The sequence below is a fragment of the Lates calcarifer genome, linkage group LG15 (assembly GCF_001640805.2).
Source record: "Lates calcarifer isolate ASB-BC8 linkage group LG15, TLL_Latcal_v3, whole genome shotgun sequence".
NCBI lineage: Eukaryota > Metazoa > Chordata > Actinopteri > Centropomidae > Lates > Lates calcarifer.
This window is the reverse complement of record NC_066847.1, coordinates 90,052-116,362: the sequence shown is the minus strand read 5'-3', so window position 1 is coordinate 116,362 and position 26,311 is coordinate 90,052. Positions and strand designations below refer to the sequence as shown.

Sequence of the window (26,311 nt, the reverse complement as noted above, 5' to 3'; positions counted from 1 at the left end):
TTTTTTCTGTGCAGGAGTTTATTACCACCCACAGTTTAGTCTAGTTGTTCAGCGACATCTAGTGGTCGTAGTGATTATGACGGGAAGTCGATAACGTATAAAGAGCAACAGAATTCTCTGGTTTTAACCCAAACCACTATCTTTCCCTGAACTGAACCAAACTGAGTCCGTTCACCAACATTAACCACGTTTGTTACTGTTATCATGACAACAAGGAGAAAGGTCCTGTTACTGATTTCTGTCTGATGACCTTCTCTGATCAATCAGTCTGATCAATCAGCTGTAGGGGACAGTCACCTCTGATCAGAGTCTCATGAAAAAGAAGCTAGTGTTTAGATTCTAATAGAATCAGTTGTGCTCGGAGAATAAAATCTTCTCATCAGTGTTTCTGCAGGTTCAGATTCAGAAAGTGACGATGCATAAAGATTTAAACTGATTAATGAGGTGACGTCCAGGTTTCAGTTCAGAGACAAATGAAGAATCACATCCATCCATCCATTATCTATACCGCTTTTCTGTTAAGGGTCGTGGGGGGGGGGGCTGGAGCCTATCCCAGCTGTCACTGGGTACACCCTGAACGGATGATCAGTCCATCGCATCCAACACATAGAGACAAGCAACCATTCACACTGATATTCACGCCTACAGTCGCCAGTTAATCTAAACTGCAGTTCTTTGGACTGTGGGAGGAAGCCGGAGAACCCACAGAGAACCCACACAGGGAGAACATGCAAACTCCACACAGAAAAGCCCCAGGCTCAAACCCAAGAAGAATCACAGACTCTGTTACATGACTTTATTCTGATTCTATTGACAAATATGTTTTAAAGAACAGACACAATAAAAAAAATCACGCCAAAGAAAAACCTGGATTTTAAATATTAAACTGAAATCTGCAGCTACACGTCTGTGGTGGTAATTGGCATATAGATCTGTCCTCTGATTGGTCCTGTTGGTGTAGTCCTGTCCTCTGATTGGCCATGTTGATGTAGTCCTGTCCTCCGATTGGTCCTGTTGGTGTAGTTCTCTGATTGGTCATGTTGATGTAGTCCTGTCCTCCGATTGGTCCTGTTGGTGTAGTTCTCTGATTGGTCCTGTTGGTGTACTTCTGTCCTCTGATTGGTCCTGTTGGTGTAGTTCTCTGATTGGTCCTGTTGGTGTACTTCTGTCCTCTGATTGGTCCTGTTGGTGTAGTTCTCTGATTGGTCCTGTTGGTGTACTTCTGTCCTCTGATTGGTCCTGTTGATGTAGTTCTGTCCTCTGATTGGTTGTTGTCAGTCTCCTGCCTGATTGTTGGAGGCGGGGTCCGACTCATGCTCTCCACTGTGAGGACCCTGCCTGGCGGACAGCCGGTCCGGAGATCGCGGAGAGGCATTGGCGCCCCTCGATGTCCGGCGGCAGCAGGCGGCGAGGTCGGCCCTGAAAGACGGGGTATAGAAGCCGTAGATGACAGGGTCGCAGCAGGTATTCAGGTTCCCGAACACGAAGAGGGCGTGGTGGACGTACTCAGGTGTGAAGCGCAGCATGTCGGGCTGGAACCAGTACCAAATCCCCAGCAGATAGTACGGAGTCCAGCACACCACGAAGGACAGCACGATGACCACCGTCATCTTCAGAGTCTTCATCCGAGCTTTCGGGATGATGTCGGTGCCACTGCGACGCAGGTGCGACTCACCTGCTAAGAGGGGGAGGGGCTCTGTCAGTGACACCACACCATGTCACAGTGATGTGGAGCGCAGGTACAGGTGTGTTACAGGTGTGTGTTACCTTTCTCCCTCAGGTGTTGATGGTGGATGTGCAGCAGGATGCGGCTGTAGCAGCAGCTCATCGCCAGCAGGGGGACGACGTACAATGTGATGAAGTGAAACATGTTGTAAACAGTTTCCTGCCAACGACGACTGAAGCTGCCGTGAGTCGCACACTGAGTGAAGTCTACGCCCTCCATCCTGATCGCCCTGAAGATAAACAGCTGCACACAGACAGGTGAGACACACACAGGTCAGAGACAGACAGGTGAGAGACAGACAGGTAACAGACAGACAGGTGACACACAGACAGTTAGAGACAGTCAGAGACAGACAGGTGAGAGACAGACAGGTAAACAGACACAGGCGAGAGACAGACAGGTAAACAGACAGACAGGTGAGGAGGTGTACAGTCTTTTTGCTACTCAGCTCAGTGAAACTAACGTCTGTTTTCCAGCTTGTAGCTTCTTAGCGTTGCTAGCATTCCTTATAGAAACCAAAGGGAGCAGTTAGCCCGAGCTAACAGCAGGAGGTTTCTCAGATTTAATCTCTTCATCAGAAACCAGAACATTCCTGCAGGGATTTAGAGCTCAGGGTTTCACCTGAGAGAGAGTTTACTACATTATAATCATGTGTAGGAGGTGTCGCTGATGATAAACTTATCTTTATCTGCTGCTGAATGAACACTTCATCATCTGTAATCTGCAGTTTAATCAGAGCAACGGACGCCCCCTCACTTTGTCCTTCAGCAGATTATTATCTGATAAATATTCATGTTAAACAGAGTGAAGGTGGAGCTGAGCCTATGAAATATTCAGCAGCTGAGACAGAGAACAGGTGAAGAGATTTTTCTCTAACAGACAAATAAACACAACCAATCAGAGCAGAGAGTTAAAGCATCTGCAGCCAATCAGAGCTCAGATTCACTAAAATCTGCTCTATGATTGTTCAGAGACTCAGGTGGAACGACCAGCAGCTTGTCTTGTTTTCTGACAGAAAATAAATATTTAGAAGGGTAAAGGTCTCAGTGTTACCTGTGCTGATATCTACCTGTGCTGATGTGTTACCTGTGCTAATGTGTTACCTGTGCTGATATCTACCTGTGCTAACGTGTTACCTGTGCTGATATCTACCTGTGGTGATGCAAGCAGCAGGCTGAGGCTCCAGGCCAGCAGCAGCATACGTCGGTTCCTGCGGTGTGCGCTCAGAGCATCTAGCGGGTGTAGGATGGCATGCTGGCGGTCCAGGCTGATGACGACGAGGATGAAGGCAGAGGCGTGCATGGCGAACAGCTTCAGGAAGCAGAGCAGTTTACAGAGCACATCGCCTCCATACCACTGCACCGTCACGTTCCACACCGCGTCCAGAGGCATCACCATGAACGTCATCATCAGGTCAGCCGACGCCAGGCTCAGCATCAGCGGCCGCAGGTGAGACGCCAACCGACGGCCACGCCCACGCCACACGCTGGCCAATAGGGCGAGGTTACTGCAGGCCGCAAACAGGAAGAGGACCAAGGTGGCTCCGACTCGGAACTGAGCGGCCCGGGTGAAAGTGGGAGCCTCCCAGTCTGAAAAAAGGGGGTGCTGGGAGCTGTTGGGAGGGGGCGGGGCTACAGGGCTGGTGGGTGGGGCCAGTGATGACAGCCTCAGGACTGACCAGTTACCTGACATCCTGCAGAGAAGGAGGAGGAGGCGCAGGTCAGGTGAGATTCCTGGGACCCCTCAGAGTTAATCTGTGGCCTCCTGGGGGCCCTGAGCCTCAGGTTGAGAACCAGCAGACACAGGAAGGCTGTTTATGGTTTGAGTGAAGCAGATTTATCCATCTGTGCTGTGATTGGACGCCTGTAGCCCACCTGTCTGTCTGCCTGCTAACAGTCCGTCAGCTCTTATTGTGACAGAGACTTCCTGTCTGTCTGTGTTAATTAAAGATCAGAGATAAAAGTCTCGTTAAAGAACCTCAGGTGTTTCCATGGTAACTGAGTCAGCTGACTGAGACTGAGACCAGGACCTGGACCAGTTCACCTGTTCAGGTCTAAATCACTAAAGAACAAACATCAATCAGAGTGTGTGTGTGTGTGTGTGTGTGTGTGTGTGTGTGTGTGTATGTTGTTTACTGCTGCTGAAACTCAATCTGAAAACACAAACTGCCTGAAGATGCTCTGTGAGGACAACACACACACACACACACACGCACACAAGGATCAGAGTACTTTTACTGATGTTGTGTAGTTGTGTGTGTAGTTGTCAGACTGATGTTTCAGAAAAAACAACAAAACATGATCAGATTAATGTGATTGATTATTCTGAAATGAATACACACACACACACACACACACGTACTGTAACACACACACACACACACACACACGCACATGCACACGCACACACACACACACACACACACACACACACGGGTCAGTTTACAGCACAGAGCATCAGCAGTTATTTTTGGCAGCAGACTCAGCTGTGTGTGTGTGTGTGTATTCCTGATGGTCACCTTGGTAACCTCCACTTCTCTCTGCAGAGCTGCAGGTCACTGCATCTGATTGGCTGACATGTTGCCTGAATCACAACTTGATGCTAAGCTAACTGTTTCACTCTGTTTCCAGTCTTTATGCTAAGCTAAGCTAAGCTAAGCTAAGCTAACTGTTTCCCCATTTCCAGTCTTTATGCTAAACTAAGCTAAGCTAACTGTTTCCCCATTTTCAGTCTTTATGCTAAGCTAACTGTTTCCTCGTTTCCAGTCTTTATGCTAAGCTAAGCTAACTGTTTCCCTGTTTCCACTGTTTATGCTAAGCAGCAGCAGCTTCATATTTACAGGTTGTTTAAAGTTTTCACCTAAACTTTAAACTTTAAATAAAAAACATTTTAAAATCCTGATTTCAAGAAAAAAGACTTATTTTAGAAAAAGAATCAAATCTGCTGATATTTGTTTATGATATTGTTAATAGAAGTGATTTCTAACAGCAGCTGCAGATAAAGTCTCAGTAAACAGACGTATGATGGAGCTGATTCCTCAGACAAATACAGAACTGGAGTAAATGTACTTAGTTTCTTTCCTCCACTGAAACCTGACAAAATAATTCCACAGTAATCACATTACTGTCTGTTTGATTACAGAGAGGCTTTTATTATGAAAGGATGAATGTTTTTACCTGAATCTTTTCTCCTCCTCAGGTTGGACTCTTCTGTTCTCCTCCTCTCCTCCTCATGTTGTCTCTTCACTCCAACAACAGGAGAGAACCAGGAGAACCAGGAGAACCAACAGAGAACCAGGAGAACCAACAGAGAACTAGGAGAACCTGTGAAGCCCAGTCTGAGTAACAGAACGTGGTCTGATCCGGATCAGTTCAGGATCCTGTCTGCAGCAGCAACAGCTCTGATCTGACTGAAGAGGGACTGCAGCACAGAGGAGGAGGAGGAGGAGGAGGAGGAGGAGCTCTGTGTACATTACAGAGTGTGTGTTATAGTGTGTGTGTGTGTGTGTGTGTGTGTGTCTCAGCAGTTTCAATCTCTAATGAATTAAATGTCAGATTTTCTGCTGAAACCATCAGAGCTGCAGGTATGACATCATCAGTCGTCAGCTGATTCACAGTTTGATCATGTGATCGTAGGAAACAGGAAACACCTGTCTGACATCATCAGGTCAAACTCAGGACCTGAGTTTAATCTCCACATCTCATTTAGCTGCTCACAGGTACTGACTGACTGACTGACTGACTGATTGATTGATTGATTGATCTTTTAGGTTTAGGTTCATTTTAACAAAATAACAAATATTATACAGTCATACACATGATCACACCTGCACATACAGGTATAATACAAGAACAGGTGTGATACAGGAGCAGGTGTGAACTATATCAGTAAGAACAAAACTAAAAACTGTCTCTGCAGGTTTCTGACGTGGATCAAACTGTTTCCTTCTGGTGATCACGTTTCCATGGAAACCACAGTTCAGTCCCACTGATGATCAATATATAATCAATACACAACTGATGACATTATCAGCTGTGGAGGAGGGACAGGATCTGAACTCATGTGGATTTCCTGTCTGAGTCTACATCAGCAAACAGAACCTAGACTTCCACCTGCCCACAAGGGACGTCGCCTCCCTGATGTCACCTGAGCTGGTTGGCGGGGCCTCTGTCTCCTGGACCAATGAGGTTTCACTGCAAGAAACAACAACCAATCAGCACTCAGCTCACAACGTTTTTTTAATCAGGATCTTTTTTATATAAAACATTTTATAAATAAAGTTTGTTGTGTTTGACAGGTGTCAGGTGTCAGTTACCTGTCAGTGTGAAGGTTCTCTCTGTCCGACCACAGCTCACCTGAAAACACACACAGGTACGTGATGACCTTCACTTCTTGTCACATTCAGTGGTGGATCCATCACTTTTAATTTGAATGAAACATGAATCAGGTGTTCACCAGGTGTGTGGGGTTCCAGTGACTCACTGTGCTGTAGCTGGTCTGACTGGTACGAACTGGAAACAGAAAACAGTTGTTTGTTACAGAGGAAACAGGTTCTCAACCTGTGGCTCTGGGCCCAGGTGAAGTTAACCTGCAGATCAGATTTAGATTAGATTTAAATCAGATCAGATTTTACATCAGCACGACAAACTTCCTGTCACCTGTGCAGTCCAGGTGCCATGCTCATGTATTCAGGTCCCTCAGTGGCTCCGCCCTCTGCTGACCCACAATGCTCTGTTGCTTCCTGTCTACCTGAGGCCTCTGCTCCTGTTGGTTAGTGTTTGGACACCACGCTGTTACCACAGCAACACATCATGAGTGTCACAGTGTGACTGTTTTTACCAGTAACAGGTGAAACTCACCTGGTCCCTCCCCCCTCTGCTCATCATGCTGCTGGTTGGACGCTGTGCCTGGACTCTGTGTGATGTCAGACTTCCTGTGAGGAAGATGATGATGAAGAAAAGATGTTTTGACTCAGGTGAGTCACATCGTGTCAACGTTACAGGTGAATGTTGTTGGAGCTGATCAGGTGCTACCTGACACGCTGTTCGTCAGGTGAATGCTGTGGGTGTGGCCTGGGTGGACAGGGGTCCTCGTGGGCGTGGCCTCTGCATCAAAAAACAGTCACAGATCAATAAAGATGAGATCAATATGTTAGAGGCATAAGGTGGTGCTGTGGTCATGTGATCAGACCTGAAGACTGAGGGTCAGACTCTGCTGCAGAGCTGCGGTCAGTCGCTCCACCAGATGATCACGAACACGACCAGAACCGTCCTGAAAACAACAAACTGTACTGTCTGTACTGTCTGACTGTACCTGGTTCAGGACAGGTGTGTTGTTGTTACCTTGCAGTGGGACAGAGCGCTCAGAGCCTGTTTGTACAACTGAACAGCTTTCTGCTGCTTCTTCTGCTTCAGGTAACACTCTGCTAACGACTCACACACCTGGACCTGAGCCAGGTGGTCCCCTGGAGACAGACAGACAGGTGAAGATAAGTACAAACTAATAAACATTAGTAAAGCAGTTAGTGTTGTTACCTGTGTCTCTGAATCCCTGCAAAGCGTGGATGAAGCTCTCTGCTGCCTCCTCCTCATCACCCAGCTGACTGCAGGCAAACGCCAGGTTACTGAAACACCGAGCCTGGTCGCCACGGCAACCGAGAGAGCCTGCATACACAGGTGTACAGGTATGACAGGTGTGACAGGTGTACAGGTGTGACAGGTATACAGGTGTACAGGTGTGACAGGTGTGCAGTGTCTGACCGTAGAGTCCAGCAGCCAGCCTGTGGTAGCCCAGAGCAGGTGTGAACTGGCCCACTGAGTTCAGAGCAGCTCCCAGGTTGTGCAGCACTTTGGCCAGCAGGGGGGGCTGCTGAGCAGCGGGGCTCAGAGCCTGCTGGAAGCACTGCACCGCTTCCTGGAAACACCTGAGCCGGCAGTAAGACACGCCCACTGACAGGTACAGCTCACCTGGACCACAGGAGCAGGTAGACAGATTAATCAATCAGTTCATTAATGATCAGTCAGGTGATCTGTTTAATAAAGACGATTACCCAGCGTCCTCGGGTCTGTGATGCTGTCCGTCAAACTCTGACACTGCGTCAGCACGCTGATGATGTCATCATGGCTGAACTGATCTGATTGGATCATGTGGTTTCCTGCCTCTTTCAGGGCAGCGGCTGCAGAATCCAACATGTCTACCACTTTGTAACTCTCAGCTGCACGGAGGAAACCCTGAACCGCCAGAGACCAGTCCTGTAACACACACACACCCGGTGAACACCTGGTACACACACACTGATTCAGATTCTGGTCCAGATCCAGGTCCAGGTCCTGGTTCTGACCTGTGTTCTGCTGTAGCAGCGGCTCATCTCCATGCAGGCGTCTCCCTCGCTGCCTCCGTCTCCCTGCGACCTGTAGAGCTGAGCGGCCTGCAGGAAGTAGGTGGCAGCCTCTTGATCCTGCCCCAGTGCATTGTGGGCCAGGGCCAGGTTGAACTGGAGGTCCGGGAGCCGGTCGGCCTTTGGACCGGGCTGAGCCCGCTGCAGGAAGTCCAGTCCTTTCTGAGGTCTTCCCACCTCCACGTAGGCTGCTCCCAGGTTAAAGGAACAGGCTCGGAGGACCCGGGAGTCCTGCAGCTGAGCAGAGCATCATGGGAAATGTAACATATTACCAACAATAATAAGAGTTTTATGACTCCTGCAGCTACTAACAGCAACTACTAATTACTACTACTACTACTACTAGTATTACTGCTACTGATACTCTTAATGTCACTATTAACACTTGTTGTAGTTCTCCGGGCTCTTCAGGACAGACTGAACTCCACAGTGAGTTGCAATCGGAAAGTGATTAGACAGGCCAGAGTTAGCTGGTTAGCATGCTAACTTCAGTAGAAGAGGGGATGAACAAGAAGGAAAACACTAGTGTTGATTTCCACTTCTGGAGACAGCTGTTGGTGAGTAAGGAAAAGTTTGATGTTGAAATCACAACATTTCTCCTAGACAGCTGCTAATGCTAACGTTAGCTATGTAGCGATAGCAAAAACATACCTATAGGTCCAGGGCCGGTTTTTGCTATGGGCAATGTGGGCGACCGCCCAGGGCGCAATCTATGTGAGGGCGCACGAGGGCGAAACAAACAAAAAAACAAAAACAAAAACAAAACTCGAAACAAAACTCGCCAGTTTTCTAGACTACCGCTCATTTCCATGTCAAGTTAGTGGAGTGGGCGCTGGGGCGCCCTCATTGTCAGGTCAACTTGCTGCTGAGAGTCATACAGGTTGTGTGTGTATGAAGAGGCAAGGGGGAGGGGGGCGAGGGATAGACTGATGCCAGGCCACACAACACAAACTGCTTCCAAATAAATTGTATTTCATAATTAACATAGACCCATATGCCTACACGTAATTGATTGGGTTATGTGAAAAATGTAAATAAATAAAATAAAATCATCTACGTAAATTTGTTTACGTCACGTGACTCCGGAATCCAGTTGATTGACGGGTGAACGGACGGTGTTGGCAAAAGGTAATGCGAAAGGTCATGTTATGATGTGCATGTGCAATTTATATACTGTATTTTATTTATTGATCTTGTTTTTTCTTTGTTCTAGTTACGTTTTTGTATTTAAGATTATATGTAATAATAATAAAATAATAAAATAATCTATCCAGGACTGCCTCTGTGTGTGTGTGTGTGAATGTATATATATATATATATATATATATATATATGTCTGTTTTTTTTCACATGTTGAATAAGGGTTTCTTAACAGTCTCACCTGTCCTGCAGCCTTCAGAGCATTCTTGAAGCACCTCAGAGCGTCATCAGCTCGTCCGTCCTGCAGAGCTCGGTGACCGGCCGACGTTAATTCCTCGATGTCGACTGTCTGAACCTCGGACGCCTCTGAGGCCTTCGTCCTCACCTCCCGCTCCCTCCTCTTCCTCATCACCTTCACCTCCTTCTCACTTGGAGCAGACACATCAGACGCCATGATGGACTCACCTGAACCGAGTCTGAGCAGACAAACACACAACAACATACAGATCACTTTATTGGTTGTTTGATCACTTTGATTTGGGTCCAGATCTTTGAACTGATCATTAAATCAACAGAAAACAAAACTAAATGGATTCAAGTTTCTAATTTTACCTGAATCCAAAGATTTAAATTTAATGTTTTTATTTTATCTAATGGAAACGACCAGCAGCTGTTTTCTCTGTTAAATGTTCCAACAAATGTTAAAAACAAAACTCAGTGAAATCTAACTTCAGTTAAATGTGTTATTGTTGGAGGAGTGTGTGTTTCTGTTGGTGGAAGCTGAATGTAAAGCTGACAGCGCCCTCTGCTGGAAACATCAGGTACATCAACATCTCTGACATTAAACCTGAAATATATTTGAACCTGAAGCTGTGAACTCACTGCTCAACAAACTGAACTCAGACAGAGAAAAGTACTTTTACTGAGTAAAAACAACTTCTTCTTTTATTTAAATGATTCATTGTTGTTGAGTTTTTATCACAGCAGGATTTTTCCTACATTAGAATAAAGTCTTAAATAACTGATGTGGGAAAAGCTTGATTTTCTCAGAGGAATCAGCTGATCAATGATGATCAGTTTTTATTTACTGTATGACAACATCCTGTATCACATGTATGTATGTTATGAATTATAGTATTTAATATTGCCATCACTGCACAGTGTGTATTCTCTCTGCAGTACCTGTTTACTTCAGTCTCTGTAAATAAATGAGTCTTTAATTGAACTATCTACTGATACCTTGTTTGATATGACCATATTAAAGATGAATTTATTTTATTTTATTGATCATATGTTGAATCTGATCCCTGTGCTGCTAACTCACCTGCTGACAGGTGCTCACACCGCTCACCTGGTGTCGACAGGTAACACCAACACTCACCGTCTGCAGGTGAAGGTGAAGCTCCTCCATCCTGAGCTCTGACTCTTCACCTGTGTCTCCGCTGAGGAAACATTAATATCTTCTGCAGGTGCAGCTAGCAAACACCTCCACCTGCTAACGGAGTTTGGGTCGGTTGCTACGGTAACATGGAACAACTGTGTGTGTGTGTGTGTGTGTGTGTGTGTGTGTGTGTTAAATTTCTGAAGTTTAAATTTCAATTTCTTTTAATAAAATCATTTAACGTCAGAAATAATTTTATCTGATGTATTTTTAAAAAGGTTTTTAAGGTCTTTAAAGTTATCGTTGGTCTTAAACTCTACACAGGAAAATACACAGACCACAATGCAAAGCGACAAGGTTCCAGCCAATCAGAGAGCGGCAGACCGAGCAGCCAATCAGAGAGCGGCGGGAGCTTTCAAACCTCAGACCGGAAGCAGGTCGCGGACTCAGAGGACGGTTTGACTCGGACTCGGTTTGTTTTAAACTTTTTCTTCGGCTTAAAACTTCGAATCAACGAGAGAAGAAACAGATTAAACCCGCGAGGACACAGCAGAGACGGAGCTGACAGACAAGATGGCGGATTCACCTGCAGAGAGCCGCTGTGAGTTACTGACCCCCCCCCTCACAGAAACTGGTTTAATCACATTAAAACAGACTCATGTAATTAAAGCAGTTTGTCTGTTATTTATCTGATGATTTAACATCATGAAGTTTTTATTTCTTCACTGATAAAAAATCTGAATTATTAACAAACTCCTGACTCTGACCTCAGTTTATATTATTGATTATTATGGAGAAACTGTTTCATTCATTTCTAAACTGATTGATAAGCTGATCGACATTAAACCTCAGGTGAAGTGAATAACTCTGATCACCTGGTTTTTCTGCTGAGAAACCTTCATCCATCTGTGGGATGATCTGGAACAAACCAGATCCACGAGGACCCAAAGGATCCAGATCAGAGGGACCTGATGATTCAAGATGATCAATGTTATTGATTTCACCTGTCAGTGGTTTAATGTTGGAGCTGATCAGAGACTGATGAAGTGTGTGTTACTGTGTGTGTTACTGTGTGTGTAGATGAGCGTCTGACAGCAGAGCAGATGGATGAACAGAGGATCCAGAACGTGGCCTATCAGTACCTGTGCAGGTTGGAGGAGGCAAAGAGGTAAGTGAGACCTGGATCAGAGACCTGAGCTCAGGATCTTTATCTGGCTTCAGTAAATCTAACAACCACAGAGTGACTGAGCATCAGACGCTGGTTATCAGCTGGTTCAGTGACCCAGGATTTTCTGATGGTTCATGGTAAAGAGGTGGAGTTGTTAGTTGAAGCAGCGTTGTCAGAACCATGAGTAAGGAACCTAATATTCTATGAGAAGTCAGGCTGAGAGCTGCAGGTGGTTTCAGTTCCAGCCACGTCCTAACATGACATTTAACAAGGTGAAATGTGAACAATATGATCACATGACTAGAATAGAAACAGTAGAAATAATCAGCAGTGATCAAAGTCAGGCTGAGGATTTATTGTAAATAAGTCCATCAAGTGTTTTCAGTGAGTGAGTGTTTGTGCTCCTTAGTGTGATGGTGGTTTATTGTGAGTTAGTGTGAATATGTGATGCAGATAAACAGTGACAGTAATGTCAGAGTGTTTCTGCTGCCAAAGCAGAGAGGAGAGGAGAGAGTTCATGTCTGAGCTCCATCTGACTGAAATGTTCATTTAGAATCAGCAGAAATCTTCAACAGTGTGAAAAGAAAATCAACATGAAGATCTAACAGTCAGTGTGTGATCATTCAGTGGGAGAAACTCTCTGTTTGTTAGAAGCTCTGTTGTGGACAAAGACAGGAACAAAACCATTCACTGATCTATAAAAACATCTATTGATCTTTATGATCTGTCACTTTATTGGAAACTCTGTTCCTGTCAGGATCCTGCAGAAATGATGACCACAGTTTTCCAGTCATCTGATTGGTCAGTAGTTTGATCTGGTTTTCTGAAGTGAACCTGGAGCAGGTTAGCTGTTCAGCATCAGTTACCATGGAGATTTACTGCCATAACAAGTGAACCACCGTCATCAGACTGAAGTTACCATGCTAACCACTGATCCTGCTTCATGGTACAGAGCTCAGGACTCTCTGTGGTCTCTGGTCTGTGGTCCATGTTCTTTGGTCTGTCAGGACTCAGACAGAGAATCTAAAATAATAAGAGAGAAAGATCGACTGCAGTCCTGGTTCAGTCTGGACTCACCTGTGTGTACTTTATGTCCAGATGGATGGAGGCGTGTCTGGGGGAGGAGCTTCCTGCTCCCACTGAGCTGGAGGAGGGGCTGAGGAACGGAGTTGTTCTCGCTAAACTGGGTCATCGATTCGCTCCAGAGGTCGTACCCCTGAAGAAGATCTATGACCCCGAGCAACAGCGATACCAGGTCACAACACACACACACACAACACAAACACACACACTGACACACAACAATAACCAATAATCAGCTGTATTGATCTGCTCAGGGCGTGGGTCTTCAGTTCCGTCACACTGACAACATCAACCACTGGAGGAACGCCATGATGACGCTGGGACTGCCAACGGTCAGTGAACAGACCAATCAATCAGAGTATTGATCAACACAGTGATCAATTGGAGTTTTGATCAGATGATTGGTTTGAGTTTGATCAGCTGTTGTTGTGTTCAGATTTTCCATCCAGAGACGACTGACGTGTACGACAAGAAGAACATGCCCCGAGCTGTGTACTGCATCCACGCACTCAGGTGTGTTCACCTGTCTGTTCACCTGTCTGCTCACCTGTCTGTCTGTTCACCTGTCTGCTCACCTGTCTGCTCACCTGCCTGCTCACCTGTCTGCTCACCTGTCTCTCTGCAGCCTATACCTGTACAGACTGGGTTTGGCTCCACAGATCCACGACCTCTATGGGAAAGTCAAGTTCACTGGTAAATACCACTGCAGACATTTCACTTTAATGTGACCTTTATTGTAAAGGGATGTTCAGGTGAATTTCCTGTTTCTGTTCAGAGGAGGAGATCAACAACATGAAGCTGGAGCTCGATAAATACGGGATCCAGATGCCGGCGTTCAACAAGATCGGAGGAATCCTGGCCAATGAGCTGTCACTGGACGAGGCTGCAGGTAAAGAGAGTCTCTGATTGGCTGAGAGCCTCTTCCTGTCAGTTCCTACAGATTAAGTCGCCTCAGTCAGACCTCCTCTCTCTCTCTTGTTTCCCATCAGTCCATGCGGCAGTGATCGCCATTAACGAGGCGGTGGACCGGGGGGACGTTGGTGTGACAGCGGCGGCTCTGAGGAATCCTAACGCCATGCTGACCGACCTGCAGGAGGTGCTGACGAGCGTCTACCAGGAGATGCTGCGTCAGGCTAAAAGGAGGAAAGCTGAACGTGCTGCCGGCAGGGTGAGAGTCTAAGCTCTGATTGGTCCGTCTGTCCGTCCAATCAGGTCACTGTGGGAGCAGGGATGATGTATTTCTGTCGTCAATCTCCAGAAGTAAGAAGCTAATGTTAGGCTATAAACCAACTACACCACGGTCACATGACGTCAACGTCTCCACCACTAAGCTTCCAACTGGTCATTTCATTTAGCTCTGAGCTCTTCTACAAAAGCCTTTCTTCTTAGAAAGTTAGTGAGAGTTTGAAAGAGCGTGAGTAGAAACACAACGAGGCTGTAAAGGTGGACTGGTGAGTAGATGGGTTTTCATGTTAACGTCCCCGACAACCTCTGTAGTCTCATTTAGACACTCGTTAGCAACCGCCTTTTTTAAGACACGTAAAAGCTTCAAACATCAGGAGTGGGGGATTTACTGACCCATTTTATGTCGGAGAATAAAACCTGAAAATGTCTGGAGCTTGTGTTAAAACCACAGACCTTATTTCAGACATTTAACCAGAAACACACTGAGTTTGGGACGGAGCTGTAGAGTCTCCTGCTGCTCCCACGATCCAGCTCAACTGATGTTGTTACAATATTTAAAATGTATTAGTGTTAGTGGTATTAATGTTTCACTTTTCTGTCATTATTATTCCTATAGCTATTATTATTATTATTATTATTATTATTATTATTACTTACATCTGGACAGAGATTGTGTATTTTGCAATGTTGTTTTTCCCTTATCCCCCCCCCTTCTTAACCCAACCGGTCGAGGCAGATGGCCGCCCACCCTGAGTCTGGTTCTGCTCGAGGTTTCTGCCTCTTAAAGGAAGTTTTTCCTCTCCACTGTCTCCTAGTGCTGCTCATGGTGGATCTGTTGGGTTTCTCTCTGTAAATCTGATAAGATAAAGAGTTTGGTCTAAACCTGCTCTATATGTACAGTCCCTCGAGATGACTTCTGTTGTAAATTGGCGCTATATAAATAAAAGTGACTTGACTTGACTTGATGAGGGAACAGGAAGTGCTAACATGTTAACATGCTAACTTAATTCCTGGTTTTAGGATCAGTTCCTGCAGCTCCACCGCCCCCTGGTGTTCAGATGGAGTAATCAAACCAACAGAAGTAGAAATGTTCACTGAGCAGATTCACAGCGAGGAAACATTTTAAAACCTGAGGTCTGAACTGAACCGTGGAGAATCATCAATACAGCTCCAATAATCAATAATTGATGTTGTTATTATTGTTGTTGTTGTTGTGTGCAGCTCAGAGGACCAGAGGACACAGACATGTATGAGGAGTATCTGACTCAGAGAGAAATCCAGGACAACATCAACATTGTCAACGGTGAGAAACATTCAGGCATCGATCAGATCAGATCAGATCAATCATCATGTTCCTGTTTCTCTTCATGTTTAACATCAGTTTAATCAGCTGTGCAGATAAACTGTCCAATGCTGAGTTTAACTGACTCTGACTCAACAACCTGTAACATCAACACTTCGCCTGCTTCTGAAAACAACTGTATCACACATAATCTATGATCAATAATCTATTATCAATAATCTATCATTTTATTTAACTTGCAGTTTTCTAAAATGTAATCCAAATATTTTCAATACAAAACATTTTTCTCAGACCTCAAACATGATCAATAATCACCAACATTGATCTGTGTTGATCAGTTTTATCGGCAGTGATTAATATGGAGAATATTGATCTGTATTGATCAGTGCGATCAGCGGTGGAGCAGGTGGATGAGGCTCTGGACTCTGCAGACGAGCTCCTCCTGCTCTCTGCTCTGCAGCTGCCATGTTTAGCCCTCAAAGGCCTCCGTAGCGACAACAGGCCCTGGTACCTGGACCAGCTGTTAGCAGACCGCCAGCAGAGGGCGCTGGTACATCCACACACACACACACACACACACACACACACACACACACACACACACACACAGACCTCTGACCTCTGTGACCTCTGACCTCAGGACGAGGGCTGTGTGGATCCTCTGGACTCTGAGCAGCTGCAGGAAGGAGTGACCATCGCCAACCAGGAGGCTCAGAGAGCCAGGAACAGTAAGTCTGACAGAGTCTGATCCCCATCAGTTCACATCAGTCCAGCTGACCCTAACCCTGACTGATTGTTTGTGTGTGTGTCAGTGCACGTCGCTGTGCAGAGTGTGAATGCCGCGCTGCGTGGCATTGACCCCAGACAGACGGTCAGCTGTCTGATGACCTCTGACCTCCAGCTGCCTGAAGTGTTTCCCTTTGCTGCCGCTCTGTATCACAAAGAACTACAGCTGCTGCAGAGACAGACGCCACAGGTAACACACACACCTGAGAGAGAGAGAGAGAGAGAGAGAGAGAGAGAGGAGAGAGAGAGAGAGAGAGAGAGAGAGAGAGAGAGAGAGACTGAGAGAGACACACCTGAGAGAGAAAGAGAGAGAGGAACACCTGAGATACACAGCTGAGAGAGAGAGTGACACACACCTGGATTGGTTTTAGTTGAATGGACGTCAGAGAACAGGTGAAATAAAAACCTGTCTCTGTTCAAACAGGAACTAAAGTTTCACTAAAGTTTCGTTTCTGCTCCGTCAGTTATAGAGGAGCACACACACAGTTAGCATCAGGCTAACACCTGTTATTTTCCGCACCTGAGCTTCTGACACCTGCTGGGAGCTGTTGCGTGTCCAGCTTCAGGTGAGTCATTAAAAGTGTGTGATGGAGTTCAGTGAGTGTTTCCTGTTGTCTCCACCAGGGGGAGCTGCAGCAGGAGGAGCTGTTTGTTGCCGTGGAGATGCTGTCAGCCGTCGCCCTCGTCAATCGAGCCCTGGAGGCGGGAAACCTGCAGCAGTTCAGCTCCTCATTGGTCAGTCCGTCTGCAGGACTCTCTGATGTAGACCACACCCTGCTGGACAGGTATGACCCTGTTCACACCTGTCTGTTCACACCTGTCTGTTCACACATGTTGTTAATCTTGTTGTTGTTGTTGTGTTCAGGTACTTTGAGAGTCTGGTCGTTGTGAAGCAGCAGGTTGGCAGAGATCTACTGACCTGGAATCAGTTGCAGGAAGGAATCAATTCTGTCAACAACTCAGCTCAGGACGAACACCAGCGTACGCACAACAATGCACAACAACACACAACAACCCACAAGAACGCACAACAACACAACCTCCTGTTCTGATGTTTTTATTGTTTGATTTTAAAATTTGTTTTAAACAGTTTGATAAACTGTGATGAACAACAGTTGTGAACACCTCACTGTGACCTCACTGTGACCTCTGTGTGACCTCTGACCCTCAGAGCTGGTGGCGGTGGGGCTGATTAACGAGGCTTTGATCAGAGGAGACTCTCAGCAGCTGCTCTCTGCTCTGCTGCTGCCCTCGTCTGGAGTGGAGGAGGTTCTACCTGCCAACACCTGCAGATACCTGAACCTGCTGAGCAGAGCCAGGCAGCACAAAGCTCAGGTAAATCCATATAGGTGACACAGGTTAAAAAGTTTTACTCTTTACATTCTAAAGAATACATATTCATATGTTGTGGTTTGAACTGGATGTCATGTGACCTCCTCCTGTCCAATCAGGTGAGCAGAGACCTGGGAGCTGAGCTGTGGTTGGCTGATATCCAGGAGGGAGTGAGGAGAGCCAATCAGCAGAGTCAGAGAGCTCTGAAGTGTGAGTCACATGATCAATGAACGGAGGGAAACTACAGACAGTCATCAGGATTAATAATGAGTCTTTGTACAGTTGTTTCACCTGAGGATCAGATAAAACATTTTACTGTTAATATACAGTTTTTATTTTAAGTCAGTTTTTACTTTTTGTTTATTTCTAATAGTTTGTTGATGTGCTCAGTGATCAAACAAATAAATATTTAAATACATATTTAGATGGTTTTTGAGGTGTAGAAATAATAATAGCAGTTTATGCACTGATCGTGTGTGTGGTCCATTCAGAAAGTATTCAGACCCCTTCACTTTTTTCATTTTGTTATGTTGCAGCCTCATGATAAAATGAATCATTTTCTCTCTTATCAATCTACAATCAACACCCCATAATGACAAAGTGAAAATAACATTTTTGTAAATTTTTTGCAAATTTATGAAATGGTAAAAACTGAAATATCACATTGACATATGTTTTCAGACCCTTTGTCTCAGGTTCCTCCTGTTTCTCCACCTCCACACAGGATCTCTGGAGCTCAGAGTGACCATCAGGTTCTTAGTGTCCTCTGTATGTGACCAGCTCTAGTTTCAAACTTCCTTCACGTCAGAGTTACAGAGCTCACTGTGCTCATAGGAACCTTCCACATCCTGTCCAATCAGCTGAGTTTACCACAGGTGGACTCCAGTCCAGGTCTAGAAACATGTAAGAGACAATCCAGAGAAACAGGAGGAACCTGAGACAGTGAAGGGTCTGAAAACTTATGTCGATGTGATATTTCAGTTTTTACTTTTTAATAGATTTGCTTTGTGGTTATGGGTTATTGATTATAGACTGATGACAGAGAGAAAATATATTTTTATTTCATCATGAGGCTGTAACAAAACAACATATGACAAAAGTGAAGGGGTCTGAATATTTTCTGAATGCTCTGTATATATTGATTGTCTGTGCAATCTGTCAGTAGCAGTTTGTATAGGTTGATTGATTGATTTGTCCTTGCTCAGTGTGTCTGTCTGTGGCGGCGGTGAACCAGGCGGTGAAGGAGAACCGGGTGAACCAGACTCTCCGGGTTCTGTCTCTGCCTGAGGTCGAGCTGCAGGAACTGATCTCAGACTGTGCCGCCGAGTATCAGAGAAAACTCCACGATTTGATCACACATAGGATCCACAGAGGTACCACACACAACTACAGACCACCACAGGCCTCTTTAGACTACCACAGACGATCAGAGACCACTACAGACCACCACAGATCACCACAGACCTCTTCAGACCACCTCAGACTAACACAGACCTTTTCAGACCACCACAGACCTCTTGAGACCACCTCAGACTAACACAGACCACTACAGACGATCACAGACCACCACAGACCACCACAGACCACCACAGACCACCTCAGACCACCACAGTCAGAACCACATCAGACTGCTTCATCAGTGTTGACTGCAGCTCATCACATGTGTTCACTCTGACATGACTTCATGTGACCCATGTTTGTGTCCAGGAGACAACCGGAGTCCGTGGGTTCGAGTCCGGCTCAGTGATGGTTCCTTTTACTTCTTCCACCTGAACAGACTGGAGGGAACCTGGGAGAAACCGGACGGCTTCGTACACAACAGTGTGTTCATTGACAGACAGGAGATACAGGTGAGTCACACCTGAGGGTCAGAGGTCACATTAGAGGTCACACCTGAGGGTCAGAGGTCACATTAGAGGTCACACCGAGGGTCAGAGGTCACACCCGAGGGTCAGAGGTCACGTTAGAGGTCACGCCTGATCACTCTTCTCCAGGACAGGGTTGAGTTTCTCTGTCTGAAACAGTTCATCTGTCCCTGTCTATGATTGGTCTGTGATGTCATGTGATGTGTGATGTCATGTCACAGGAAGTGGTCAGCAGTGTGTCGGGGTCATTCAGCCGCGGCCTCCTGTGGAGGAGCAGCGAAGCCCTCATCGTCCGTCTGCAGGCTGCGTGTCGAGGGTTCCTGATCAGACAGAAGCTGGAGGCTCGACGACGTTACCTGATTAGTCAGACACCTGCCATCGTCTTCATCCAGGTGAGAACACAGAACTGCACCTGTTAGGATGAAAAACACCTGAACGGCTGTTAAATATGCAGTAAAATATCTGAGGAGAAGAAGGACCAAGGACAGAACCCTGAGGAACACCAGGACGCTTCACAGGAGGGTTATCAATACTTATCAGTACTTATCAATACAGGAAGAACAGGGGTGGTTAACTGTTTGATTATAGATTAGACTGACAGTTGTGTTAATAAATCAGACGATGATCAGTGTGTGTGTGTGTGTGTGTGTGTGTGTGTGTGTGTGTGTGTGTGTGTGTGTGTTCAGTCTCAGTGGAGGAGGTTTGTTCAGCAGAGGGCATACAGACGACGGCTGCAGTTCCTCTACATGAACTGGAGATCCGTCGTCAAGGTAACGAACTAAACAATGATTTCTGTTATTCTATTTTCAGTTTTATTATTATTGCGATTTAATTTTTCAAAGTCAAGCTTCAGTTTTCACATGTTGGTGGTCTTTGTATCTGTATACACAGGTCTGTCCTCCCTCCAGCAGGTGGTGCTCAATAAAAATAGACTCTGATAATTAGCTCTGACTTTGGGTCGTCTGTGGTCTCCGTCTGTCCGTCTGTGATGGTACAGAGACTTACAGACGCCTGTAGCAACCTGTCTCTTCTGAGGCGGCGGCCATTTTCCTCACCATGAGCAACAAACAGTTTCAGCTGAAACTTGATGAGTCGTTCTGTCCTCTCATATATAAAGTCCATCAGTAACAGATAAACTGTGTTCTCTTCCTCTTGTATCAACAGATCCAGTCGTTTGTGAGGATGTGGTCGGCGAAGAGAAAATATCGAGCTCGACTGAGATTCTTCAGACGTAACGTGAGTCTCAAACTCATTCCTAAATGTTGAACTGCTCCTTTTAATTATGTCAGTTTATGATTCTATCGACCAATCAGAAACCAGAATGCTCTGTCTCCATGGTAATGGTGTGTAGTAACTGTGTGTGTCCACAGGTGGGCGCCATCATAAAGATCCAGGCCTTCTTCAGAGCCAACAGAGCCAGAGACCAGTACAGGATGCTGGGTGAGTTCACTGATGAGGGAACTGAGGACTGCCTCTCCACCTCTCCACCTGTCTACCTGTCCACATGTCTACCTCTCCACCTGTCCCCTTATTGTACCTGATGAAATTTATGTTGACGCTCAGAGTAGTACAGTACCTGAACGAGACACTGCCTCTGATTGGTTACTTGTCTTTGTGCGCTTCCTCCACCTGTCTGAGTCATTAATAAGCCCCTCCCCCCTCACCTGTCTCAGTGCACTCGGACACACCCCCCCTGTCTGTGGTCAGGAAGTTTGTTCACCTGCTTGACCTGGGTGACGGGGACATCAGAGAGGAGGCGGAGCTCCTGCGTCTGAGGGAGGAGGTGGTGAGGAGCATCCGCTTCAACCGCCAGCTGGAGGCAGACCTGGACCTGATGGACCTGAAGATTGGCCTGCTGGTCCGGAACAGAGCCACACTGCAGGTACGCTGAGTGTCTGAGCGAACAGGTGAGTCACCACAGATAGATCAAAGATAGTTCCTGTTCAGAGGATGAGTCACTCCAGAGAAATCAGGTAACTCAGGTAATCAACACAGGTGTTTTTCCCAGACCCTCATTATTGAAACCCAGCCCCAGACCCCCACAGACCTCGTCAGGGATTATGGTCTATGTGGTTCTGGTCTCATTAGCGTCAATGACTCTGTCTCTCTCTGAACAGGAAGTGGTGTCTCACTGTAAGAAACTGACGAAGAAGAACAAGGAGCAGCTGTCGGACATGATGGACGTGGAGAGAAGTAAAGGACTCAAGGCTCTGAGCCGAGAGAGAAGAGAGAGACTGGAGGCCTACCAACACCTGTTCTACCTGCTGCAGGTGAGACACACAAACACACACCTGTTCTACCTGCTGCAGGTGAGTCTGTACCTGTGTATCTGACTGTACCTGTGCATACCTGTGTGGCAGACCCAGCCTCTGTACCTGGCTCAACTGATCTTCCTGATGCCTCAGAGTCGCTCCACCTCCTTCATGGAGATGTTGGTGTTCAGTTTGTTTAACTACGGCTCCGACCGTAGAGAGGCCTACCTGCTGCTGCACCTTTTCACCGAGGCGCTCCGATACGAGATCAGGTAATGTCCTCAGTAATAGATTACTGTCTGATCAGGACCAGGATAGTTCGGATCAGTAACATGAACCCGTCTCTGTGTGGTGGTGTTAGACTGAAGGTGGATCAGCCTCAGGACGTGGTCACAGGTAACCCCACCGTCATCAAGATGCTGGTGAACTTTTACCGTAACGCTCACGGACACAACGCCCTGCGGGAGGCTCTGGGTCCAGCTCTGCAGGACGTCCTGCTGGACCGATCCCTCAGCATCAGGACCGACCCAGTGGACGTCTACAAGACCTGGATCAACCAGACCGAGACCCAGACCGGACACAAGAGGTCTGAACCAACCACTGAACACCTGCAGATGTCTGAGTGTCTCACCTGTCTCTCACCTGCATCACCTGTGTGTCTCTGCAGCTCTCTGCCGTACGAGGTCTCTGCTGAAGACGCTCTGTCTCACCCTGAAGTTCAGAGACGTATCGACATCGCCATCATCAACCTGAAGAACCTGACGGACCGAGTCCTCAAAGCCATCACCACCAACCTGCACAAACTGCCGTAGGTCTCGACCTGCTCCCCTTCACCTGTTCACCTCCACCTGTTCACCTCCACCTGAACATTAAATAAGTCTCTTTTTGTCTCAGGTATGGTTTACGTTACACAGCGAAGGTCCTCAGAGATGCCCTGAGGACAAAGTTTCCTGATGCCAGCGAGGATGAGCTCTACAAGGTAAACACCAGGATTTAGACGGAGCCCAGTGGTTCCTGGTCTGTTCCCAGTAACTCTGAGCGACAGGAAACATGAAACATCTGCCGTTCTGCTCATCAACAGCAGAGGAATTGAACCTCTAACCCTGATGCTGCCTTGCCCCCTGTGTGCCCACAGATTGTGGGGAACCTGGTCTACTATCGCTACATGAACCCGGCGGTCGTGGCTCCGGACGGTTTCGACGTGGTGGACCGTTCGGCCGGCTCCACCCTGCAGCCGGAGCAGCGCCACATCCTGGGCTCCATCGCCCGAATGCTGCAGCACGCCGCCGCCAACAAACTCTTCCATGGAGACGGATACCACATCAGAGCCCTGAACCAGTACATCAGTCAGACCCACACCAGGTTCAGGTCAGACATGACAGTTCTGTTGAAAACATCTCTCTGGTTCTCTGTCTCTGACGGTCCTCGGTTTTTGATGGTTCTTGGTCTCTGACGGTCCTCAGTCTCTGATGGTTCTCTGTCTCTCATGGTTCTGTGTCTGACAGGAAGTTCCTGGTGAGTGTCTGTGACGTTCCTGAACCTGAGGACCGGTTCAGTATGGACGAATACTCAGAGCTGCTCATCGTCAACAGACCTGTGATCTACATCTCTGTCAGCGAGCTGCTCAACACCCACAAGGTCAGAAAACACTACACCTGAACCACAGTTACCTCAGTCTAAACCTGGACCAGGATCTGGATCTGGTTCAGATGGTCACTGTGTTCCTCTGTGTCTCTGTTCTTTCAGCTGTTGTTGGAGCATCAGGAGGTTTTGTGTCCGGACTCTGCTGACCCCCTCAGACTGCTGCTGAAGGACCTCGGATCAGTTCCCACCCTGCAGGAACTCATCGGTACTACAACTAGTACTACTGATACTGCATTATTACTGATACTGTATGTTTGTCCTGGAGACTGGAGAGTGTGGTGAAGGTCTCGATCCGGATCTGGGTCTGGGCCTGAATCAGTGTGGGTCTGTGTGTTTTCTGTTCTCCAGGAGAGTCTTCATCAGATCCAGGATCAGAGTCTGGTTTGACTCAGACCTGTAAGATGGAGGTTTCTCTGACTCTCACGAACAAGTTTGACATCTTCAATGACTCTGATGACAAACCTGATGCCAGAGGACTGCTGCTCAGGTAACTGAGCCTGTTACCATGTTAGCCTGTTTGCTTCACCTGCACAGGTAACTGAGCTCCATCCATTCTTTGACTTTTTAATAAAAACTGAACAGGTTTAAATTTGAATGTTTTTCAGTACTAAGCAGCTGATCATCGACGTCATCAGGACTCAACCAGGTGACTCTCTGAGTGACATCCTGAGGACTTCCTCCTCACATGACCAGGTAATACACACATACACACAGACACAGACACACAGGTAACACACCTGAGTTTAACGTCAGCCCCTCCGTCCAAACAGGAAGTGTGTCACAATTGGCTGATGCAGCGGCGGGCTCGGCAGGACACTCGGACGCCTGAGAAGATGAAGAGGAACCAGTCGCTGGTCGCCAACGGCAACCTGAGTCTGGAGGAGAAGAAGAGGAAGATCCTGAGGAGTCTTCGTCGTCTGGAGGGACTTGGAGTCCTGAGACCACCTCAGCCCGAAAACCAGATCCTGCAGCTCATCGCCAAGGTAACGCAGAGCAGAGTTCAGATCACATCCTGATGGACTTTATGATTCCTCTGATCTCAGGTCAGGAGGTTTCTGATGTGACGTTGACGTGAACCATGTCCAGGTGACAAAGGTCGCTCCTCCTTCAGGTGCCCAGTTCCTCATCATGGTTCTGACCTTGTTGTTTTGCCCCCTCCAGGACATCCGTCAGCAGCGTCTGCACCGTCAGCGTCGGGGGGCGGAGATCCAGAAGCTGCATCAGACTCTGAGCAGTCTGCAGGTGAAGAGCAGCTTCCACAGTGAACAGGTGGACTACTACAGACATTACATCACTTCCTGTCTGGACAACCTGACTGCCAACAGGTACAGGTGGAACGCTCCACTCTCATTGGCTGTTTGAGTTCGGCATCACAGAACATTTAAACATTGACTCTCTGTGATTGGTTGTGTGTTGCAGTAAGTCGACCAATAAGAAAGCAGCAGAGAGCAGAGGGAAGAAGAAGCTTCCTGCTCTGAGCTACAGCGCCACCCGGCTGCAGGAGAAGGGAGTTCTGTTAGAGATCGAAGACCTGCCGCCCACACAGTGAGGACACACACCTGTACACAACATACACAATATACATTTGTCTGTGTGTGTGTGTGTGTGTGTTGACCTTGTGTGTGTCTGTTCAGGTTTAAGAACGTGGTGTTCGACATCGTTCCTGGACCTGAGAGAGGAAGCTTCAGAGTTAAAACTCGATTCCTCGGTGTCGAGATGGAAGAGTTCCTGCTCAAATATCAGGTACAAACCAGACCAAACACTGAGCCAAACCAGGCCAAATATCAGGCCTGAACCAGGTCATGTCCAGTGTCAAATACCAGGATGTGTGGTCCGTTTAACTCAAGGTCAGTCAGAGTTAGTTTATTCTCTCTGTTGACTTCAGTCCTGTTGCTATGGTTACACCTGCAGGTTAATAGGCCGATACAGAAATAACATTAATGATTATAAATGTGTGTGTGTGTATCTAATGTTTGGTGTGTGTGTGTGTGTGTGTGTGTTGCAGGACCTCCTGCAGCTGCAGTACGAGGGTGTGGCTGTGATGAAGATGTTCGATAAAGCAAAGATCAACGTGAACCTGCTCATCTTCCTGCTCAACAAGAAGTTCTTCAAGAAATGAATGAGTGAAGTCTCTTACCTTACACTCCTATCTCTGATCATAGACCTCACTACACTATACACTTTTATGCTCCATTTACACTGCAGAGTGAGGCCTCTTTAGTTACACTCCTATTTCTGTTTATAACCAGAGAAACTTTATAATGTTGATATTATTTTATCCTAAAAATCACTTTAAACAGTGAAGCATCTTCCACACAATCACTAAAATTTTGACAGAGTGGGATGTCTTCTTCACACTCCTATCTCTGTTTCAGTATCTCACTATGTAATATATTTATATATCACACTAACAGAGTGAGGCATCTTCCCTCACTCTTATCTCTGCTAAAGTTTTTATATTCAGTCAAATTTAAACAGAGTGAGACATCTTTCTACAGTGTCTGTTTTTGAATCTGAGTGAAGCATTTTTCCTTCGTCATGTCTCACTCGGAAAATGTTGTCCTAGAATTTAAACAGAGTGGGACATCTTGTCAGTCCTATCTCTGCGACCAACTCTAAAACTGTAGTCCTAAGTTTTTTAAAACTTTAAATTTAAACCGAGTGGGACATCACTCCTGCTCATATCTCTGTTTTTCTTGTTGAAATAAAAATAAACACCAACACACTAAGAATTAAAAAAAACACAAGGTTTTATTCTGAAGGTCGCCCTAGGCCACTATCTATTGATCAGTATTGATTAGTTGATTTATGACACATGTCAGTCTGGACAGATTTCATAGGCCACTGAAAAACAGAGTTCAACCTGCACAGTATCTGACTGATCAATAATAGCTCACTGATCAATAACTGTAAATATTTTCTGTCAGTTTCTATTTTCTGTCTTTTCATTTTTATAAACTCTTTGATCTTTTTTACTCCAATAAATATCTGAATGTCTTCACTTATTGTTTCTGACTTGCAGCAATTTCAGTGTGAAGGCGTGACGACT

The 26,311-nt window shown here is 46.4% G+C and overlaps 3 protein-coding genes across 3 annotated transcripts; 1 reads left to right on the top strand and 2 right to left on the bottom strand.

The window, feature by feature from the left end:
* Nucleotides 1-781: 781 nt before the first annotated feature.
* Nucleotides 782-5,307, bottom strand: LOC127138922 (gonadotropin-releasing hormone II receptor-like). The gene is made up of 4 exons (XM_051076315.1): nucleotides 4,903-5,307; nucleotides 2,879-3,419; nucleotides 1,768-1,969; nucleotides 782-1,678 (listed from the first exon to the last, which is right to left on the bottom strand). Exons 2-4 carry the CDS (start codon nucleotides 3,416-3,418, stop codon nucleotides 1,275-1,277), a joined length of 1,146 nt encoding a protein of 381 aa, XP_050932272.1. The 5' UTR covers nucleotide 3,419; nucleotides 4,903-5,307; the 3' UTR covers nucleotides 782-1,274.
* A 115-nt stretch (nucleotides 5,308-5,422) lies between these two features.
* Nucleotides 5,423-10,781, bottom strand: LOC108884711 (tetratricopeptide repeat protein 24). Its single transcript, XM_018678766.2, is given in 15 exon segments — nucleotides 5,423-5,919; nucleotides 6,042-6,081; nucleotides 6,182-6,237; nucleotides 6,385-6,490; nucleotides 6,586-6,659; nucleotides 6,760-6,787; nucleotides 6,789-6,831; nucleotides 6,917-6,997; nucleotides 7,069-7,190; nucleotides 7,261-7,389; nucleotides 7,486-7,692; nucleotides 7,776-7,977; nucleotides 8,067-8,360; nucleotides 9,505-9,739; nucleotides 10,645-10,781. Coding segments are annotated over 14 exon segments (1,707 nt in total). The 5' UTR covers nucleotides 9,718-9,739; nucleotides 10,645-10,781; the 3' UTR covers nucleotides 5,423-5,807.
* Nucleotides 10,782-11,055: 274 nt separating this feature from the next.
* Nucleotides 11,056-26,263, top strand: iqgap3 (IQ motif containing GTPase activating protein 3). The gene is made up of 38 exons (XM_018678762.1): nucleotides 11,056-11,245; nucleotides 11,725-11,812; nucleotides 12,911-13,067; nucleotides 13,150-13,227; nucleotides 13,332-13,408; nucleotides 13,521-13,588; nucleotides 13,671-13,784; nucleotides 13,885-14,063; nucleotides 15,302-15,383; nucleotides 15,770-15,933; nucleotides 16,024-16,111; nucleotides 16,196-16,359; nucleotides 16,794-16,954; nucleotides 17,035-17,150; nucleotides 17,341-17,504; nucleotides 17,621-17,711; nucleotides 18,707-18,874; nucleotides 19,209-19,351; nucleotides 19,588-19,758; nucleotides 20,053-20,136; nucleotides 20,531-20,602; nucleotides 20,737-20,806; nucleotides 21,040-21,248; nucleotides 21,484-21,636; nucleotides 21,727-21,890; nucleotides 21,980-22,204; nucleotides 22,286-22,426; nucleotides 22,513-22,597; nucleotides 22,754-22,986; nucleotides 23,124-23,256; nucleotides 23,365-23,467; nucleotides 23,611-23,749; nucleotides 23,868-23,955; nucleotides 24,033-24,245; nucleotides 24,424-24,587; nucleotides 24,682-24,807; nucleotides 24,897-25,005; nucleotides 25,268-26,263. The coding sequence occupies exons 1-38, from the start codon at nucleotides 11,218-11,220 to the stop codon at nucleotides 25,379-25,381; spliced, it is 4,926 nt and encodes a 1,641-aa protein (XP_018534278.1). The 5' UTR covers nucleotides 11,056-11,217; the 3' UTR covers nucleotides 25,382-26,263.
* Nucleotides 26,264-26,311: the final 48 nt, after the last annotated feature.